General features: G+C 37.2%; 2 protein-coding genes across 2 annotated transcripts in view; both read right to left on the bottom strand.

The window, feature by feature from the left end:
- Window positions 1–14,070, bottom strand: part of LOC117384874 (rho GTPase-activating protein 29-like) — a 66,931-nt gene extending 52,861 nt beyond the window's left edge. The window contains exons 1-2 of the mRNA XM_033982032.2: window positions 13,890–14,070; window positions 11,730–12,159 (exon numbers count right to left, since the gene is read on the bottom strand). Coding sequence (XP_033837923.1) covers window positions 11,730–12,033 — 304 coding nt within the window. The 5' untranslated portion in view covers window positions 12,034–12,159; window positions 13,890–14,070. The remainder of the gene's footprint in view (window positions 1–11,729; window positions 12,160–13,889) is intronic.
- Window positions 14,071–16,346: 2,276 nt separating this feature from the next.
- Window positions 16,347–23,219, bottom strand: part of LOC117384875 (activin receptor type-2B-like) — a 34,780-nt gene continuing 27,907 nt past the window's right edge. The window contains exon 11 of the mRNA XM_033982034.2: window positions 16,347–23,201. Within this exon, the coding sequence (XP_033837925.1) occupies window positions 23,007–23,201 (195 nt within the window). The 3' untranslated portion in view covers window positions 16,347–23,006. The remainder of the gene's footprint in view (window positions 23,202–23,219) is intronic.

Genomic DNA, 23,219 nt, shown 5'->3' with positions numbered 1-23,219 from the left:
AAGTAGGGATGGGACGATTTACGATAATATCGTTAATCGCGATAAATAAGGTCCGCAATTAATCGTTCGTGGCATTTTTTAATAATCGCGATCATCGCGCACGATTATAATCGCCTTTACGGCACCACACTGCCTCATGTTTCCAGTTCCAATACAACGTTTAGATGTTAGTTTGTGGTGTTTGCCCACTCTGACATAGCAATGACACTTGTAGCTTCTGTGCTTATCTATGTCTGAACTATATTCTGTCAGATATCAACAATAAACAAAGTCTGATCCGTAACTCTCCACAGTACCAGTGCGCGCCTCACCCGTGCGCACAGATGAGACGCTAATGTGTGCACATCTTAGATTTTTACCTACACTAATGCAAACTGCAGAATAAAACAACACCTTTTAAACAATAGACAAATTAAGTCTAATTCATACAGCTGAACACAAATGTGTCAGAGCGCATGGTCCGAATGCGCACTATATGCACAGAAGCAAAGCTAACAATTATACACGGTATATTTTACGTACAATTACGTCAATAGCAGAATAAACCACGCTTACCGATCGAGAACAGCATCCAATCCATCAAAAAATAAGGTCCTTTACTCCTGAGTCCACTGTGGGATCTTTAATCTTTGCCATGAACCGCTCCAGGTCAGAGATGCCTCTAGTTTAACTTGTACAAACATCCACAGTGTCCTCGATCACGTACTCCCTTTGGTTTGTCCGTTTCGTCATGTTTAAAACGCAAAACAACAGTGCGTAAAATGCGCCATTATGCACACATTTCTGCATCCACTCGTTTCCCAATTCACCAAAGTGCCTTAATTAAAAAAAATTAAGTGTTCGTCGACGGGCACTTGCGTCACTTCCGGCGCAACAAGGACCGTTCCATTTCGCCAGCATGGCATTGAGGAGTACATATTTTCTTCCGGGTACGTCTTTTTACGGAAAACCATGGCATGTGATACATCATCCTGTCCCGCTGCTCATTGGATATAAGGGGAAAACGTCACTAAATGTGTGTGATATAATTGGTTGATTCTACAAGGGGAAGAGTGGGGCGTAAACTTTCAGTCATCTGCAGCACTGATTCGCTGTCTGCGGGCTCAGTAACCCACAACCCCCACCTTATTGGCCAACACTGGTGTCAATCACAAGCTAACACGTGTGTTTAGCACTGGGGAACAAAGTTGGCGCTGTCAGAAGTTTATTATGCCTGAAATCGACTAAAGAACGGCAAAGAAGTGACGGAGCAGATTTCATATTTGGAGTATTTTCCTGCAGCAGATTGGACATGGAGGATCTTATTTTGTGGACATAATTTCTTGACTGGATTATATTCTCTGGACCTTTACGGAACAAATGAGACCAACTTTGTGTGAATATGTTGATGTTTGACAGAACCAGAGCGCTCAATGGTAAGTGAAGTCCAGATTCACACTTTTCTACAAAAACGTCTTTCCTGTCAGCACTGTGGTGATTGCAGGTGAAAATGGTTTGCATATCCAGAAAGATGAGCGCCGCAGCTTTCATTTGATGTGTAGATTGTTTGTGCGGGTGACGCAGAAGTGTATGTACATTGCTATAAAGTTTTAAAGTAGGCCCGGGCCGTCGGAACGTTAACAGGTTAATAATTATCGCGATAATATCGTTAATCGCGATTATTTTGGCCACGATAATCGTGAGTCTAAAATTTAATATCGTCCCATCCCTAGTCTCAAGCCACAATGCTGATAATTAGCAAAGGTATTTTACAACCACTTACTCAAGATGCTGCTTTTTAAATGAGTCACACACCTACTCAACTACATCCTCTGGACTTAATTCTTGACTAAACTGGGAGTAATCCATGTCTAAATCAGCACTAGATACAGGGATAGAATGATTTTGAAGGGGACCTATTGTGCTTGTGTCTGCTATATATTAATAATCTATGACACACGTAGATCATTATGTTATAATCTGGACATTTTAAATTGCAATATTAATAGAAAATTACTTAATAAAAGAAAGAAGTCTACTGACATCCAAACTGCGGTTCCCAATGGGAGCTGACATCGCAGTAAACATCTTAACAAGTGAAGTTGTCGGAACCTCCTATGGATAGCTGCAGATCACGCTAGCAAGCCACTGATTTGTACCAAAATGACTATGCAACAATGCCAAATCCTACATGCATTACAGATTAAGAAAATAAAATCGAGAACAAAGTTAGTACAGAGCAGTGGGTGTATACCAGTGATGGAAAAAACGGGGGTTGATCAGCAAAAATAAGCTTAAAAATAAGCTATTAAAGAAACATGCATTAATCACTCCAAATACAACTCGAAATCAACACAAAACAAAACTCAAGAAATATACTATGAGACCACAAATGAATTCGAACTGGACCAGGTCTAAACCAGGACTATCATAGGACTAAAGGGGACCTATATTGAGATAATATGGAGAATATTGACAGACTAAATCATAAGACAGGACTGAAATCAGAAGTAAAAAAATGTATAAAACCAGAACTCAATCAGGACTAAAGTGGCACAAAATCAGGACTAACCCAAAACTACATAAGACTTAACCTAGTGTGAATCAAATTTATAATAGTGGTTTCATTTACTACACTATTCAATTATAAATTTCGGCACCAAGTCCAAACCAGAACAAACCAGTACTAACTACAAAACAGAAACAAAACCACTCTGCTTAGGTTCTTCTAGGTTCTCTTTAAATGCTTTATAAATAAGCCCTGGAGTCAAACTGTATTTAGCTAGCCATTTTTGCTTTTACTTCCATCTTATATGGATGACACAGACTCAAATGAAAGTCTAGTCTCTCTTCCACCAAAGCAGTAGAGAAGTACCCTGACTCCACTCAGCAAGTTGGCGTACAGTTAAATCCATAACTTGCATTTCTCAACACACATTCCTTGGCTATTTTGTGTTCATAATGGAAAGGGAAAACCGTGAGTATTTATGTGTAAAATATAGTTCAATTTCTTACATTTATGCTGTGAATGCGAAATCAAATCTTGTAAAGAGGTTTAGTAAGTGAAACTATTGCATAAATGGCATTTCAGCTATTTCAGCTGTAGGGTTAAATATAAGAATAATCACAAATGAATCGAAATCACAATTATAAATTACCACAAATTCCTCCAAACAAGAAAATAGCTCGTCTTAAATTCATGTTGTCAATTCATACTTCAGCCTTTTTGTCAAGTCTTCTGGATGCGTTTCAAACTCTGAACACAATCCTATTATTAAATGTCCCATATTACGCAAAATTGATTCTTGAGAATGTTAAGCCATGTTAGAATGTTGTTACCTCATCAAAAACATGCCTGGAGTTGTGTTTAGTTTCATTCACACGTTTGAGTAACACTTTATCATTAGTCTGTTTACATCTCCAAAACTCAAAATGCTCTGTTTCACCTTGTGATGATATGATGCAGTAATTTTCATGTTAACACCTCCTTTTACCTTTTGTTCAGTAGAGATTGGAAATTCCAGGGCTGAAATTATCCAAAAGATTCTAGTGAAGGTGTATGGAATATAAAAATACAGTTGAGCACTTCCAGTATTACCACACGATGACATCACAAGGTGGAGTGTTTTCTGTTTGAAACTAAATATACAGGATTTGTGTTAAACGTGTGAATGAAACAAAACATGAGGGGATGAGGAAACAACATTATAACATAGATCAGAAATTAGCGTAACACAGGCCCTTTAAACATAAATTGTAAATCTCATTGCACTCAAATAATTTATTGAAAAAAAATCACAATTAGATATTTTTCCCAAATCATTCAGCCCTAGTTTATTTTGGTCTGATTATATGTATTATTTTTTTTATACTGAATCAGTCTCACACCTACTATTCGTCCATTGAAGGCACTAGAGCCACAAGTGAGCATTTGTTCTAGAGGAATGCTGGGTATGCACGGGGGAGGGGGATGGGAGGGGGAGCCGCTCCACTGAGGGACTGAGGACTTCTTTTTCATCCTGATTAAAAACCATTAACCAAGCTGTCGTCTGCACCACATCAAAGTTCAACTTCAACTTTACAGAATGGCAATAGCATTTATCTTAAATCTTACAATAATAAGATTAATTTTAACCAATTGAAATGTTCATGGCCCTCACTTTACTGAAGTCAGTTTATTTAGCTAGTAAGGCCGCTTATAACTATTTTGACTAATCAGTGTAAATTTATACTGTTCAAAAAGTTAAACGATTATTTGATTTCTGTCCTATGTCCTGTCTGGCAAATCCAGAATGTGATATCTCTCTGTCTTATACACTTCTGTTCACTAAATGTACTTTTAGAGAGGAGTTACGAGGATATAGGCCTATTATGTTATGTTATAAGGCAATCCTGCACTAAACTCATGTGGGCTGGACCACTTGTGGACACGCAGCTCCATGGGCAGACTGCATGTTACCGAGTGCTGAGCCACACTTTATGTGGTTTTAGAGCTGCCCGATGAGTGGATTTGCACTCAAATTTGCCACTCCTCCAGTAAGTAACGTGTAAAGCCCGTACACCCACGGTAAACCCCCATCTGCTCCAGACTCCAGCCCTCTGACAGAAGGGACCTGCTAGTGTTTAGCTTTAGCACTGACACGGCTTAACTTAAAGGGGCGTGCAGCCTCATTAAAATGCCATGGTTACTTGGGCCCTTGTGCAGTGTGACTGATCATACAGAGGTATTGCAATATTGCAGTTACTAAGACAGCCCTAGATAGCAGTCTGGTCACCACACCCTCCATCGCATCTCAAGTCAGAACCAAACATGATCGTCCAATCAGATTTGTTTTTTCACAGTGAAGCATGTGAAATGAAGGAGCTCATTGATCATCCATGAAAATGACTGTAAATGTTAATCACCTCCAATAAGAGTAGTGCTTCAATGATTGACTCTGCAGAAATCCATGATGTTTTTCCGTCCCTTTTTTCATCGTTAGCAGCTGTATTTGTTTTGATACAGATGGACCATGCCTGTCCCTGATTGGCTAATCCACCTGCCAATCACGCCCATCTGAAAAGGGGGAGACTTAATGATCACCAGACTCATATTTTCGTAAAGTAAGTGTATTTTGGATCCCAGGCAATCTTGTGTCAATAGCGTTATGCTAAAATTGACATATAGACAAAACTAAATCACAAAATGCACTTCTAGTTTACATAGAAAAAAAACATACTGATCTTGACTGATTTGCATTGTTTCTTTAAACACATTTTAACCCAGACTGGTTCAAGAAATGAGATCTGACCTCTTGTGACATTGCTCCTCATGTTACAATGTTGTGACAGCTACATCTATTGTGATTCTTCTACTTATGGCACCACTCCAGCTAAACCTCCAGCTCAAATTATGACAGAACAAGTAAATCTACACCACAATCTAAACCAATAGGGACTGTGGGAGTAGTACAATGTCATGTGTTTGTGATGGGTCTATTTAACGTGGCTGTACCATCGCTGATACAGTTCCCAAGTGGGTTTCCATCAAGCTTAACAAGCACGTGGATGAGATGGGTCTATGGGGACTAGGAGTGCTCCAATGTAAATAAATACACTGTAAAAAGATTAGATAGGCTTAAAATGGTAGAAATCTGAATAGTTATAGTGTTTTAAGTAGTTTGACAAGTTCAGATTTCAATATGGTCCAGACATTAAAGGGGCACTAAGTAACTTTTCTGGTGGAGAGTCCGCCTCCTGCCTGGCTTCATTGTTTTGCCTGGATTGTTCCACACAACAGGGCCACGTGTCCACAGACCTGACCTGTTACTCAGCATCTCCATGATAGATTGAGTTCATGAAGTGTATCTCGGTTTCTTCAATTCTTTACTTAGTTGTCTTTACATTTTTGATACAATGCATGTAAAGACTTAGCTAGTTTGCTAACTGATTTAAATAGTCAAATTTTTTGTACAGCGTTTTTCCACCTTCAAGGCACTCAAACCTCTTTACATCAAGGAACCACTCACCCATTCTCATTCACACACCGGTGTATGCAGACACTGGGGGCGAGGTGGATCAAGTATCTTGCTCAAGGACACAGCAACAGCATTCATATGTGGAAGCTGGAATCACATCGCCAACCTGTGGTTCAGTGGATCAGACCGTTCAACTAATGATGTTTATGTCGAGAGCGGGATTCAAATTGCTAACCTTTCGATCAGTAGACAAACACTGAGTTACTGTTGCCTCCCATTTAAAATGTGTGTTTAATTCAAGCAAAATTATCTACCCATGGAATAAAATGGAATAAAAACAGAACAGTTAATCAAACTAGTTTAAAAACTCACTCAACCCTCCTCTCCATAATTTAGCTTGAAACCAAAAAAAAATCTAAAACAAAAGTTCAACATTGTAGAGCTGCTAACAAACTACTACAGTCAAAACTACAAGATTTGTGTCTCAAGTCATTTTAACTTTCGACGTCAACTCGATTTTTTTTTTGCAGGTTTTCAAATGCTAAAGGGGAGGTCAGACCAGCTGCTGTGAGAGTCAGACAGCAGAGCACATGCCTGTGAGCAAAAAGAAACAGTCAAAGCTTTTCACAGGATTCCACTGTTACTGTGTGAAAATAACAAAAACAGCTTATCCTGTCACAACTGAACAATGTGTGCTTCATGTGTATAATGATGGGATAAAAGATTAAGACAAAACTGCATCATCCATTAGAACATTTGAGTCAGAGTTGATTTAGAGACTCTTAGAGACTATTAAGACTTATTTCTATAATTCTAACTAGGGATGAATCGATCCGGCTTTTTCAATTCCGATACCGATCTCAACACCCAATAGAAACCGATACCAATGTAAGGACAAAAAGTGGCACATATTTCCTTAAAACGCAGGAACTTATTACACAAGCGATCCAATTGTGTTATGCAACTGTTATCTATCCTTCGAATAACTACAGAACAGCTTTGAATGAATAAAGGTTCAAACATTATGAGCTGGTCTAGGACTAAATCAGCCTGTAAATAGTCTTATTACATCCATATATCTGTGAAAAATATGCTGAAGACATTATAGAGAATATGTATCAAAATGAATACAGGTTAAATACAGGTTAAATATTATGTTAAGGATTTGAAAATAGGAGATCAACATAGGGAGTGAAAGGAACTAACTTGTGCAGTACAGTTAGCTATCTATGGGTTTCAAAGTAATGAAAAATCAGCACCATTGTCATAGCAATGAACGTTTATTACATCTTTTGAATGGTGAGCCGTCCTCAAAAATGGCACCATATAACAGGAAGCTGAAACCCATGAATAGTCTTGACTGTTTTTATTCATTAAGCCTGGAAACTTTGCACTTGGTCTGTTAATATGAGGTCAATGAATAAAACTTTCCAACTTTCTAAGGTCCAGACATAAACACAACAGTAAACAGTCCAACAGATGTGTGGGTCGCTCAGGCTTATGTTAGTCTGGAGCAGGAATGAACCAGGGCGAACCAGGACTGAACCAGGAATAAACCAGGACTGAACCAAGACAAAACCAGGACTGAACCAGGGCTGAACCAAAACAAAACCAGGACTGAACCAAGACAAAACCAGGGCTGAACCAGGACAAAATCAGGGCTGAATAAGGGCTAAACCAGAAGTAAACCAGGACTGAAATAGGACTGAACCAGGACTGAACCAGGGCTGAAACAGGACTAAACCAGGACTAAAGTTTATTATTGAAGTTACCTACAAACTATAAATTTCATATATGGTGGCATTCAGTGCTGCTTTAAACACCAAATAAACTAACTTGCCCTTTTGTACAAGCACTACTGTGGTCATCTAAACCCAAATATGGACTGTATACGTGTGGCATATAAACACAAAATTCCACTGACAACCACACACTCTTGACTTGTAAATAATTTAACGTTTTGATATGTTTAGGTCTGGAAGCCATTTTGCCTATTGTAGCCTTTATTTAAATCTTGTATGGCTGCTTATGATGCGAGAAATGTGAATGTGTAAAATACTGAATTTCTTTTTATGTAACAACTTGTATTGCAATTTAAAAGTTATCAAGGATCCGTAGCATTTAATAAGAATTAAATATCTACAGCTAAACCAATTCAAGAATCTCATAGTATGGCATAGGCTGCATTTCGGAATATCTTTGTATAGGTGTTATAATCTAAACTACAAGGTTAACAATACAATCCTGCAATGTAAATTTAAATTTATAAACAGCATTTTTAATATACCATGTGGTCCAAAAAGGATAAGAAAGAAGATGCTATAACATTTCAGGAAAGGTCCAATTTTGTCCAATTTATGTGTGTGTTAATGTGTAATTAATAATTATTCAAATGAGTATCTAGTTTCAATACTAGTTTCACTATTGATTTTTTGACAAGCAAGAAAGAAAGTCATTTAGTTTGACTGTGAGAATTGAAATGTGATTTTGATTAAATTGTGATTATGAATGCACGGCTAAACAGCGATTAAAAAATATTTAAACGTGTATTTTGTCCAACCCCTTTATCAGAGCAGCGTCACTAATCTTTGTCCAAAGTTACACTGTCGAAAGTAGGTCATGCAACACCCAGTAGAAAAATCTGGGAGAGATTATACTGAAAATCACATGCTGTCTGGATAAGTCCCAGTAATGCACAATAAGAAGAATTATGATATTGTTGTGATATTATTCCCGATCATATGCCCAAGTCTGCTCCCCACCTGCTGAAAGGGAGCTCTGTGAAATGGGAAGGCCAACAGTGAAAAATGTTTTAGTGATGGCTCTGAGCAACTCTCAGCATGACACAGGCCAAAGCTGCACTCCTCCAGCTACAGGAATGGCCAAACAACTCACTCCCACTGGCAGCAAGGCAGGGGCAGCTCGGCATGGCCAGTTTGACAGAGGCAGTTCGGCAGGGGTAGTTTGACGAGGGTAGCTCGGGAGGGGCTGTTTGACAGGGGTAGCTCAGCAGGAGTAGCTCAGCAGGGGCTGTTTGGCAGGGGCAGGTCTGCATTTAGTGAAATATATGTGTATCTAAAAATTAGAGAGAAATAACTGAAAAAAAAAAACATTCAGAAACGTACTTACCTTTAGGATTTAGGTATCAAGTAAGCAATAGTAACAAGAGCCGCAGTCAAAGTACTGTAAAGTCCAATGCAGACAGTGTAGAGTAATTTGTGTTTAAGTCAACTTTACGTTCAGTACTCCATATCTTCTAGTCTGGTGACTACTTCTCCTTACACTGGCCATTTTAATAAGAGACTCACTGCATCCTCCATCTGAACTCAGACCATAATAGACAGTCCTGGTTTAGACCTCATTCAAGCCCTCATTTAGCTCTGGTTTAGTCCCACATTTAGCTGCAGATTTATTTAGCACAAGGCCAAATATGCCATACATAGGTATATGCCGTCACAAGTAGGGATGGGACGATATATATCACTAATCGCGATCAAAAAGGGCCACAATGAAACATTTGTGGCATTTTTTAATAATCGTGATCATCGCACACGATTATTATCACCTTTACAGCACCAGACTGTAGTCAAGAGTTATATAATTGACACATTTATTATTCATTCATTATTAATTTCACTTGCAGCAAAAAAAAATTAATAAAGGTGATCACTCAGACACCTGCAAATTGTATGGTAATTGATGTTTTAGTCGCTTTTTAAAATTTGTAAACCTTGGTGTAATAATTATCATGATAATATCATTAATCACGATTATTTTGGTCAAAATAATTATGAGTCTAAATTTTAATATAGCCCCATCCCTAGTCACAAGACTACACCTGCATGGGAGTTCATGCAAAAACAACTATTTATGCAGAAAGAAGTATGATTCATATATTTAATCTTTTTTTTTGTTGTTTGTTTGTTTTTTTAGATATAAATATCCACGAGTACAAAGAAAAAATACCCACAATAAATACTGACCCCCAAACATAACCTTTCTCTCATCTATCATGCATTGAACGATTAGTGAATATAGTAATAATGGTGACCTAACTATAGCCCTATACACTAAAGATTGTTATGCAGCACAACTCTATGTACATGTATTTCCTTGCTTGTCATTGCTGGTTTAAGTTTGTGGTTACAAGTAGATCTGTAATGACGCATGTTGCTGCAGTTATGATAATAAACAACAATACTGTAGCACATTTATACTGTTTCTGAATGACATGTTTTTAAAGTGAAAACCATTTCAAATTTGTAGTTGAATAAGAATACATATGAAGTACAATGACAGACCATTTCAGCAAAAATGGCATGTTAGTTTATGAGTCATACTTTAATTATTTGATGTGTTCCTCATTACTCAAGGTAGTTAAAGAGGACTGGGCAATATGGCATCAATCACTTTTTTCTCACATTGATTTATCTGAAATTCAATTACATTTCATATAGTCTTATTCTATAGTGATAAATATGGCTTAATACAGACAACTGCTTAGACAGCTAATAAATGCATTGCTTTTCACTCAAGTACCAATTTATTCCTCCAAACATGCTTTTCCATAGGACTGGCTGTAGGCTAGAGGTGGTCAGAGGATTGAAATATTGATAATATCATGAATGGTGTTTTGAAGATTTAATTAATAATAATAAAAAAACAGGCTAAAACAGCTGATTAAAAAATAATATTAAATGTAATTTCAAGGGTCTCAAGTAATCAGTAAGAAGCCACATAAGCAAAGTGTATAATGTCTATGTGAGTAACATGGTCTAGACCTGTTGTACATTTTGTGTGTGTGTGTGTGTGTGTGTGTGTGTGTGTGTGGGTGTGGGGGTGTGTGTGCATATGAATCAATGTAGCAGCAGTGGGTGGCATGTGGGTGTTCTCAGTGAGTGTGAGTTTTGAACATGGAAGTGTGGGCTGTAATCACACTGTACATGAACACTCCACAGGTGTCTCCAACTGCCCATAATAGCTAAAGCACAATATTGTAAAGCTACCTACATTCATAAAAGCTATATTTCTCAAGTACATGTGTAATTATTAACCACTGCAATATAGGCTTGTCAAAAGTATTGAAAATCAGATACTAATCGATACTTAAACAAAGATCAAAATTAGATACTCATTTGAGCATGTATCAATACTAAAAAAGTCACATTCACAGGACAGAAATAAACCTTTTCTGAATGGCTGATCTTGATCTAAATAATGTTTTTTTATTATTATTTTGATATCAGAATTGGTATTAGGTATCGAGTCTATAACGGTATCAAAATTGAGTTTGGAATTTTAGCATTGTGACTACACCACTACAAAATGATCAATCTTGTATACCACACACATAGCTTCTACTAAACAGCAAAGAGGTCATCAATCTGCGCCAATGGTAAGACCGCACAATATTGCAAAAAAACCATGTAAAATTGCTTTCAATATTAATTTCATGGGCATAAACAAGTCATACTTTTAATGAGTGTCATTTAACACAATAAAATAGTCCAATTCCTCCAAAAAGCCAAGCTGATCTGAGCATTAAATACAATTCTATATCAATAGAAAACTGCACAGCTCTAGTCAGTGGCCTTTTTAACCGCAACCAATTACTTAGTCACACACTTCATTCATACTAAGCAATGCGGGTCAAGTGTCTTGCCTGAGGACACAACACCAGTATGCATTACTAGAGCCACTGCCGCCCCACTACAGCACCTGGTCTCCCATCCAAGAATTAACCAGGCCCAACCCTGTTTGGCTTCTGAGATCAAACAAAAGCTTTGCACTTACCTTTACATTGAAACGCCTGCTTGAGGCTTAGTAGGACATCAGCGAACCACCTCACATCATTCACCAGCTGCATTACATACTCAGGGTCTACTCCAGATGCCCCGGTCAGGTTGGAGGTCAGCCCCATGGAGATGAAGGGGTTTTGGGCTCTCTGTCGCCGTACGTCCCAGGTCTTGGTGGATCCAGCCGAAAGTGACCCTGTGTTGGGGTTAGAAACGTGTCGCGGCAGGCCCCTAGCTCCACTATTATTGCCTCCTCCTCCTCTTCCTCCTCCTCCGCTATTACTACTGCTTTTCCGTAGCATCCCACCAGCAACAGCCCGAAAACAGATGCTTACCACCCCCTCTTTGAGGTGGCTTGGCTGGCCGTGGCTAAGCTGCAGTCGCCTTGATTACACGATGCTGCCTGGGTCCTTCCTGTATAAGTGGCACTAAAGAGGGAAACAGCGAAACAGCAAAACGAAAAAGGTTGTTTAGAATTAGGATGTCAAGATTAAGTAAGTTAATACATTGTTTTAGAAGCAATTAAAAGTTCCATATATTACACAGCATTGACTCTTGTGAGATTTAACCCATGTTATGTTACCTTCTCAAAAACATACCTGAAGTTGTGTTTGGTTTCATTCACACATTTGAGTAACCCTGCATTATTAGACTGTCTACATCTCCAAAGCTCAAAGCACTCACCTTATGATGTTATGAAGCGGTACTTTTCAAGTTAACGGCTACCTTTTACGTTTTGCTTAGTAGACACTGGCAATGGCTCCAGGGCTGAAATTACCCAAAAGATTCTACTGAAGGTGTGTAGAGTTTAAAAACACAGTGCAGCACTTCCAGTGTTGCCTCGTGACATCACTAGGTGGATCAGAGTGTTTTCCATTTGAGAGAAGAACTCAACCAAAATATGCAGTTTGTGTGCTAAATATATGTGAATGAAACAAAACACAACTCTGGATATGTTTGTGATGAGGAAACAATATTATAACATAGATCAGAAACAGCATAATACGGGATCTTTAAATCAATCTACACCCCAACAAAGTGAACTCAAAAGTCATGCTTGTTTATGACACTTTAAATTGGTGATCTATTAAACAATGTGGAATTACGGATTTCGTTGTTGTTTGGTCAGGGCGCAAAACTCAAGAAAATTTGTAAAAAGGAAAATGGGTTTTTTTTGTCATAAAATTTTAACACTGAAATCTGAGGCATTTTAAAAGGAAGCACAGACTTTTCAAGTGTTTGCAATATAGTAATTACCAAGTAAGCTTTAAGAGAAGTTGAAAGACATTTTTAGAATAGTTACCCTAAAATGTTTACACCACTTCAGAAACCATTGGGCTTTCCAAGTTTATGATGTAAAAAGCTTAAACCAGGTCTAAAACTAAACTGAATACCTAATCAGAACAGTAAAAAGCTGGACATAGATTTGTTTTGATATAGATCTTGCGAAACTTTAACTGGGGACTGCATTGTAACTCAAGTATTTTGTTTTTACATATATCAACAACTTCACATACCAAATAACTTCTTTTTCACTTTTCATATGCATTAAACTTGTGTAAAAAGCAAGTTGATGTTATTTCAGAAAAACAAGAAGCACATTTGGATGAGGTAGTGAGGATAGCTTCACAGATGAACCCTAATTATGTTACGTTGCAGTTATACACAGTTGATACCCCTCATTTCACTAGCAACTCTTATTTTATTTATTTAGATTTTTTTCATTAACAGAAACTTTATGCACTTAGGACTTCTTAGAGCAATGTTAAATATATTATGAGACAAAGCAGCAAAGAACTAATACAAATAAAATCAATGTTCCTACAGTAATTTAGGAGTAAATCAATTTGGCACGTGCCTTCTCAACAAGTTAGCTAAGCGACTAGCTAAGTGGGGTATTAAAGAAGCTTAACGTTGCTCACTGTATTTTTCAATTCCCCTCGCTTTAAAAATGTCTTGAATTGCGGTACAAGCTGAAATGTGCACGCAAAACTTCCCAAAACCGCCATGTAATGTTAAAAAAACAGCCTATTGCAAGATTGAAGCGGCTAAAAATCTGCAAAGTGATCATTCAATCTTAGTACAAAAACAGGCGACCCCGTCATAAAGTGTTCTGCCGACACAGCCAAAAATGTAGTAAAGTGTGCTATTTACTCACCTGTTGTACTGCTAAATAACATATTGACCGGCTTATCCGACTTAAAACAAGCTTAAATCATAAACTTTAAGTCCAGATGCATTTTCGTCTCGTTTAAAAAGTCCAAAATAGGTAAAAAAGTGGTGCGATCGTAGTCACTGTACATCGAGAAGAGCGAGCTACTATCGGCAAAACTCAAGTCAATCGTAATTTACTGGGGCTCGTCATGTGACCGGGATGGTGGCTTCTGATTGGCTGGCAGGCTCCTTGGGGGTTTGACCTGTTGATGAGCTAGTCCTCTTGGGTTAGACCTGTTTTAGTCATGTTTTAGTCCCGTTAAAATCCTCCTTTAGCTTAGTTCTGTTACGTTTTAGGCTTTGGTTAGACTTATTTTAGTCCTAGTTTAGTCCTCGTTTAACCTGGTTCAATTCTGTTACGTTTTAAACCTGTTTTAGCACAGTTCAGTTTTGTTTTGTTTTTTGTTAAGTCCTGTTTGAATCCTGGTTTAGTCCTCAGACTGGTTTCAAACTTGTTTTAGTCCCTCTTTAGTCCTGGTTTAGTCCTTTTCCCCCTGTTTTTGCACTAGTTTAGTTTTGTTTTAGTCCTCATGTCTTGTTAGAATCCTCGTTTAGTCTTCAGTCTTGTTTCATTCATATTTTAGTCCTGGTTTAGTCTTGAGTTGGACCTGGTTTAGTCCTGTTTTAGTCCAGTTTAAGTCCTGATTCAGACCTGGCTCAGTGCTAATATGTTTTAGTCCTGGTTTAGCACTGGTTTAGTTCTGTTTGAGTCCTGGTTAAATTCTATTAGAATCCTGGTTTAGTACCCAGTCTTATTTCAGACATGTTTTAGTCCTGGTTTAGTCCTCAGTCTGGTTTCAAACTAGTTTTAGTCCCTCTTTAGTCTTGGTTTAGTCCATTTTAGGCTTGTTTTAGCACTGGTTTAGTTTTGTTTTAGTCCTGGTCATGTTTTGTTAGAATCCTGGCTCAGTCCTCAGTCCTGTTTCAGACATGTTTTAGTCCTGGTTTAGTCTTGAGTTGGACGTAGTTTAGTCCTGGTTTAGTCTTGTTTTAGACCCGATTCAGTTCTGTCATGTTTTAGTCCTGGTTTAGTCCTCAGTCCTGCTTCAGTTCTGATCGTCCTGGTCCTTTTTCCACTTACACACATACAACACCAAAATTAGGACTAAACAGGGGCTAAATCTGAAACTAAACCCAGACTAGACTAGGACTAGAAGACCAAACCAATATCATCAGGACTTAACTGTGCTCAAACCAGGACTAAGTAAGTGCAAGTGTGAATGCACCCTTAGTCTTGGTGTAGTTCTAGTCCTGATTTAATCCTGCTTATATCTTGCTCTGGTCGGGGTTTAGTCCTAGTTTAGTTCTTTAAAGTTGAGTTTCTTAATTATAAAACAGATTTAGAGGCTCTCCTAATATAAACTAATAGATAAATATGATTAACAAAACAAAAAAATAGAGAAACAAAATTATAATTTGTTATTTTAAATATTAAGATAGTTTTGTAAAGTTTTAATTCTGTTCCTAATTACAGGGCCTGTGATGCTGCCATCTAGTGGACAACCTTGGAGTAATCTTCCACTTCAAATAGGCTACCTGGAGGAAGGGTGTGGGAAGGTCTCACTAAATGGTTTATGGTGAGTACAATAAATACTGCGTTTTAACCTATTGAACTTTTCCAAGCAGGATTATACTTTTGCCTTTGGGCTCTGTTCACAACATGCAGCCTACTTCACATCACCACTCATAAGGAATTTAGTGTAAAAGCTTGTTGGCGACAATCATTGGAATAATATTTGGACAAATGCTTGGACAAATTGTTTCAATATTGTCAGAGATGGACAGTAAGGAGGCTGGTTGCATTAGTTTTGTTGTTCTTTTAATAATAGTAAGTAATATTAGGCCTACTTACTTCTATTATAATTGAAAATGATTATTCCTTTATTTATCTTACACCACGAATGAAATTGTGTACTCAAATTTATTTATTTTTTTCTATATCAAGTAGAATAGAAATTTGACAACTGATGCATTTCACATGTTTTGTTTTAGTTGGTCTCGCAAAAATATTATCTGTCAGATCTGGCAAAAACACAATCTTAAATTACATTTAGCATATTGATTTTATACAGATTATTTTATACAAATTGTTTAAAACAGGTGCCTTTCCTTCTTAATTGGGCAGTATATAGGACTATATTGTATATAGTCTACAGTCAATGATGGTGACTTCCACAGGCTGGATTAACAGCCCTAGTAATAACATATTGTGGATATGCAAGTCACCAAAATAGTTTTGGCCATGTACTTTAGCAAGTTCTTCACTGACAAGGTTGCTGTGCACTCTATGGAAATAAATGTACCTAAATGTAAAAAAAATATGCACACAGAAAACTAAAATGTATTCAAATTCCCCATTTTAAATTTTGCAAGCAAAAACACTATTGACAAGTTGCATGGTTAATCAGTGTTTGTCTTTATTTTCATATACAAAAGATGGATGTATTCTCTTCTAGTTTATATTTCTAAGCATTTCGTCTCACATACATAGAACATAGCCACTCGCACTCGTTTTTTGTGAAATTCAAATGCACACAATCTTTATCGACACATACGATTCACATGAAACAGGGACTGCATCCATCCATCCACACATCTATCCATCCATCATCCTTACATTCATACACTCAAAACACTACAAGAAATGAACAAGATGTTTGAAAATCAAAAAGAGTAGGATTTTGCTTTCACAGGATTCACACATGAAAAGGAAGAAACCCTTTACATTTGTCAAGTAAATATATACATGATAATAGATTTTTTTTTTCTAATTTTTCAATTTTAATTCCAGAAGATGACTGACTTCCATGTTAGCGTTTCTAACAAGGTACTGCATGAGGTAAGTGGGTTTTCTGTTCAGAAGAGCTAGGCTTAAGACAGCAGTTTTGGAGGTAAAAATCAATACTTTTTTCACTTTTTACCTCGCAATCTCCGTTTTCTGGCACAATATGTGAAAGATAAGCACCTAGTTTAAACGTTCACCAACTTCGTAAAATATTTTACCTTTCAATCCAAAAATTTGCAACCATTTCGAACAGGAACCAGGTGTACTGAGATGCGCTATTGATCGGCAGAAGTAGACACTGCTAACTCACAGCTAAATTACTTGAATTACGTGGTATTCAAATGACTATTGCTGTATAATAAATATTGCTGGACCCCTCTGGACCACGCCTAGTCCATTGTCAACATGATTTCTCCAAGGATTACACAAGCTGGCCATTTTATTAGCTACGTACTAGTTTAATTTGCTGGTTAATGCACATAGTTATTGGACATAGCAGCAAGAGAATGGATTTCTTTCAAGAATAGTTTACACCGAGTATTAAAAATTAGGGTCAAATGCTATAAAGGATCATTGGTTCTCAGCTGGTGGGCTGAGGACCTATACAGGGACATGAATACAGTTGTATAAAAACACAATGTTTAGCTTATCTGAAATGTTTTGATTGAGAAAATATTCTTAAAGAGGAGGTATTCTACTTCTATGGGTCATTAACACAACATATTTAGATGACTGTTGTACATTTTATGGTTCTGAAAATGCTAAATTTGCCGAAAACAACATATTAACATGTTTTGTAAGTTTCACTTTCGTTTTTGACGCTCAACTCTTTGCTCTCTGTGCCTAGTCACCCCCCCTACAGAGCACTATCACATTACAATAGTGAATAGTGTAGATTCCACTAATGAAACTACTGCACATCACATCGGGTTTGTGAAGTTGTTATGTACAGTTTTGTATCATACTTTTGCATATTTATAGAGATTGTTCGAATTAGCACATAGGCAACATGGGCTTGTGGGCTGAGCATTGCTCAGCTCTAAATTACTGAAACATGCATGGATGACATCTAAAATCTCTCCAGGATTTTTTTTGATGAGAACACAATGGTTATAACATCATAGAAAACTTAAAAAAAATTATAATAAAATTGCATAATACCCCCTCCTTAAACAGATGCATCATAACAATGCAAAAAACCCTGAATGATTTAGTTTGAATCATGTTTAGCTTATTTCAGGTTTAGAGCAATTGTATTAAATAGTAAAAATATGTCTCGAAAGGTTTTCATGAAATTACTTTGAAAAATGACTTTGGTTTTGCACAGTAAAATGATCAGAGATGAGGTTAAATAATGGGAGTTGAATTGACTTTTTTTTCTTTTTCAATTATTATTTTTTTTAAACATAGTATGGATTGGTCGGTGTATTTTATGAAAAACTGATATCAGAGGCATGATTAAGTGTACCTAATAAATTGGCCAGCTAGTGAATTCTCAATTAGAGACAAGTGGTTTCTTCAGAACACTATCCTTCTGCATGTTGTAATACCAAAAAACTGTATAGAATAATACCATTATTTCAAAGTCACCATCTCAACACACAACTATACTGTAGGCCTTAGCGTTGTCAAAAGTATCAAAAATCAAATACTTAATTTATCCTAAAACTATTAAAACCAAATACTCATTTGAGCAGGTATCGATACTAAAAAAGTCACATTCACAGGACCGAAATGAACCTTTCCTGAATAGCTTTAGAGGTATCGGTATCAGTATTGAGTATCAGTTCTATTCCTTAGTATCAAGTTTGAAATTTTAGTATCGTGACAACACTAGCAGGCCTATAGTTGTGCGTTGTCTATTGTTAACACCTTTATCTGAGCAGATCCTAGCATCACATCAACGGGTTAATATAGAGGTAATACTGTTTTAACTGGCATTTCCGGCAGAAGTAGGGGCCCAACTGCTAAGCCGCCCATGCTAATTTTTATTGTTGTAGTCTTTTTCTGTCCCCATTCAATGATATACAGCAATATGCTCTCTAATGATGCAAGTGCTACCTACACAGCTTCTGACCCAGACAAACTGATACCATTAAAATCAGTATATAAAATCGCAGGGCTAGTTGTCAACAAGATTTTCAATACAGGTGCTTCTTTAAAAAAAAAAAAAAAAAAAAAAAGGTGGACTTTGTGGAATATTAAAAATTTTAAACAGCAAAATTGAAAGTGAAAAACATGATAAACAGCAGAGGTGGGTAGTACTGAGTTACATTTACTTCAGTATCTTTTTTTAAAGAAATTGTACTGTTTAGAGTAGTTTTCTAGCAGCATACTTTTACTCCTACTTGAGTAATATTTTCAAGTAAAAGTTTTGGTTACTCTTCCCACTGTGAGTAAATCTACAAGTGATAAAAAGCTTTACATTGACAATATGAAATGATTTGAACATTTGTATTTCTTGCACCGCTCCTTCAAATATGATTTAGTTTCTCATTTTTGTGTCTACCCTCTGAAAATCCCAGATTTGGGCATTACTTAAATGTTTATTTAATATTTTGTCCTTCAAATCAGATTAACATCAAAATATAAAATCAGATGTTACGTCCTGGCAGTTACTCTTGAAGTTACTCTTGCTTGAGTAATTTCTTGGACCACTACTTTGTACTTGAGTAATATTTTGAAGTACCGGTAGTTACTCAAGTACAACGTTTGGCCACTCTCCCCACCTCTGTCATTCAGACAACAGTATGACCAAGGTAAATAGAAGTGGTATAGGTTAAACAATTTGTCCATATATTTAATGGCAAAAAATTGGCAAGCTAAACGTTTCAGCGAGATTGGCTGAATGTGGGCGCAGACCAGAGTATCTCAAATATTGCAACTTTAGTGGGGTGTAGATTAGAATACCTATATATAAACGCTATACAAAAATACATTAAATTGAAGTGGTCAATATCCATCAAAAGTGGTTCAAGGTAACAATATGGGCAGACCTTATATTTGCTAGTATTAGTTGCCAAGTTCATAATACTAAGAAGAATCCTGGTTCTGCTAGAATTTGTAGAAGGTACATATTAGTGGGAATAAAAAATTATAGCAATCAATACAAGCAGATCGCCATAATTCCTGATTGGTTTATAATGTAGTTCACTTTAAATTAAGCTGCAAAAATACATTCACTTTTACAAAATTTTCCAATTTCCTCAGATGCACCCGCAGGATTGGAGCTGAGAAATCCCTTTGTGGTAAATGACAACATCAATAATGCCCTGATTAAAAAACATCAGTGTACAAGAACTGTGTCCAGGCTATTTACAACTAATCGCCCACGTCTTCTTTTTTCGGTTTGTACAGCATTTTTCAAACACCTTGACAAGTGGTCAGCCTCTTCAAATTTTAGAAAAAAGGGGAAAAAATCTCCACAGACGACAAAGGCCTGACCGGCAATAAAATATTTCAACTACTAAAACACAATCAAATACATAACACAAGTTGATATACATGTAGAAAAGCCTGAGGTACTTGTCAGAATATCTGAGGTCAGTCTGAAAGAGTGAACGAACTGCAGGCCCACTCTAAAAAAATAACACAAAACAGATTAGCCACAGAGTATCATGGTTAGCGTCATATTAAACATCTACAAATCCTTGAGTATTGTGAAAATAGTCACAGCAGCATTACGGACATTCAAATGTATGGTAAAAAGTCATGTTTATGGTTATATACTGTACGACTATGGCATTTTGCATTTGTGAGATGAGAAGGCAACCATTTTGAGCTCTCCTTGCATGAAACAGGTATACAGTGAAGTGAGGTATTTGTGAGGGACTGGTGTCCGACTGAGGCTAAGTCAACAAACAGCCAACAGAAAAAAAAAAGAAAATAAAAAATAAAATTTAAAAATAAACAGACATGTTGCTTTATATACTCAAGTATGGCCCTCGCACAAAGTAGAAATCCCCCCAAATTATATCTGCCCGTGGTTCTAGAGCCGCACAGCACTCACAACCAGTCAGTCTTTTAGTAGTTACAAAAACAAGACGGGAAAAGCTGTGGGGCTGTGTAAAGGTCAAAATCAAAACAAGCTGGCTTAGTTTGATGTTTTGTGTCATTCATCAACCCCCATTCATTTTAATGCAGTGTCACAAAAGGACTGGATGAATTAAGTCAAATAATACTAAAAGAGATGCTGACATTCCAGTTCATGTCCCTAGTGAAAGTTGCAAAATGCTCTTCAAAACGTAATTCACTATGTCAGTTTTATGTTGCTCTAGTCACAAATATGTAGGTTACTGGGCATAAATTAAAAAAGAGGAATACTCAAATATACAGTGTTTTCCAAATTTAGAGTAGAGATAGATATACATCAGGCTGCTGTTTTAGGTCCAAACAAATGAGTTTAAAGTTTTTGGGTGGGCACTTTTGGGTGAAGAGGACACTGCACAAAATATAACTATACTGCTCTTATACGATTTTAGTAAAATCATTTTGTGTACGAGTTTCTACAAAATTCCAATTAGATCGTTTGGGGAAAATAATAATAATAAAAAATAATAATACAATAAAATAAAATCAGCCCTAAATATTGGCAGAGCTTATCAGCCATCGTTTTTTCTGGATTCTAAACAATCAATATCGGCAACAGCAGTGAAAAAAACCCATATCAGTCGATCTCTGATATTGGGGCCTTTCAAGTTACTGTCAATACTGTTAAAATATTTTTCTATACATTTTTACACAATTTACAACTGGCTGAATCTATTTTAATCCACCTTGGAACAGCGCCCCAACTTTTTCCGAATTACTTTTGCACATTTGCACACTCACTTTCACTCAAATCACTTAAAATCAAGAATGTGTAACATTGCAACTCCGGACAGCATCCATCAATGCCCCTGGCACTGGCAAAGGAGTAACTCTTGAATTTCTACATTTTAAAAAATCCAGGAATCTTATGTCCATGATAGCTAGCCGGGTATAGCTTAGCTCTCAAACTCAGATAAAAATGTTCCGAAGAAGCCTACTGAATACCTGAGAGGTAGTTCCTCGGGGACAAGTCAAGTTTGTCCCGAAATCTTCACAAAATGTCCAGGATGCTAGCTCCTCCTTTCTCGAGTGCTCCGAAGTCGATCGGCGTTAGCATAAAGGGAGCACATACACACTCAGGTTTTTTTGTTTGTTTTAAAAAATCTTCAACCCCTGAGGAAGATGAGTATATTTTGTCTAACAGTCTCAAAGCGGTTTTCCTCCCGAGGTGCAGCATGAAACAATAAGGTTCATTTGGCCGCCAAGACGATCATGACCAAAGACAAGGAAAATGACAAACTTATGAGGTAATAAAATAGTCTAACACAAAGTCATGCATGAGGTAATGACATTAAGATTTGACACATGGTGAACGTTGATGTGCCCGCCCATAGCTTATTCCTATCACTCACTACAGCAGATGGATGTGTTAGTACAAAAATCGGACTAAAAAAAAAAATAATACCGGTATATATCGCGTTTTCACATTGTCAAAACCCATGATGTCACAAACCAAAATGGAGACCAGCAGCACCTAGAATTTTATAGGCTAGAAGCAATTTAAGCAAGAAAATTCAAACTGGAATACTTACAACTGTTAATGGAATGCTTAGGAATTGGGCTTAATTTTAATATGCAATTTGTACGTTTATATGGTGCCACAATGTACAATAGATTTTCCTACTGAAATTCCCTTTAATTTTCTAACGAATTTGGAAATAATTATTAAAACTTTGACAATTTGAGTAGAGTATAACTCACTACAGGAAAGTCAAGTCCAAGTTGGGACTCCCAGACTTCCCTCACCCCGGACACTTCCCCCAGCTTCTCCAGGGGGAACCAAGGCAAGCAGAGAGACATACTCCCCACTAAATTATGTCAAATGAAATTATTTTTTGAGTGTCCTTAACCTTGCTAGTTATTTTTACAGCTAAACACCCTGTCTGCTTGCAAGGTTGCAGGCCTATGTGCTAACAAAAATGTTCTTGTCTGATGTCTATTAAATTTCTGTTTGGGATTTTTACTTCAAAATTGCATCCAGCTAGACTTGCGTTTGTCCTCCATTTTGTTCTGGGCATCATTAGATTCTTATAATGTAAAAACAACCTAATATCAGGGAAGGGGGGGTATTAAAATAGCAGCTGCATTCATGACGCTTGGTTTTTTTTACCGCTGAGTTTGGATTTGAATAAAAAGTTTGTGTTTGGAGGGGGGGAGGGGGGGGCGAAAAAGGGAGGACAGTGGTGCTCAGGTGCTGGACTCTTTGGGAGGTAGGTCTTCGTTGGTGAGAGCCGTTACTATGGAGACGGGGTTGTCGGAGGTAGGCCCGCTGGTGGTTCTGGAGATCTGGACGATGCGCTCCTCGACGCAGCCGGCCGACAGTCGAGCTTCTGCGTCATGGTCCCAGCACTCCTCTATGGTCTCACACATCTGACCTAGACCCTACAGGACAGAGATATA

Source organism: Periophthalmus magnuspinnatus, chromosome 17, assembly GCF_009829125.3.
Source record: "Periophthalmus magnuspinnatus isolate fPerMag1 chromosome 17, fPerMag1.2.pri, whole genome shotgun sequence".
NCBI lineage: Eukaryota > Metazoa > Chordata > Actinopteri > Gobiiformes > Gobiidae > Periophthalmus > Periophthalmus magnuspinnatus.
Note: the sequence above shows the minus strand (reverse complement) of the source record. Positions and strands in the feature narration are given on the sequence as shown.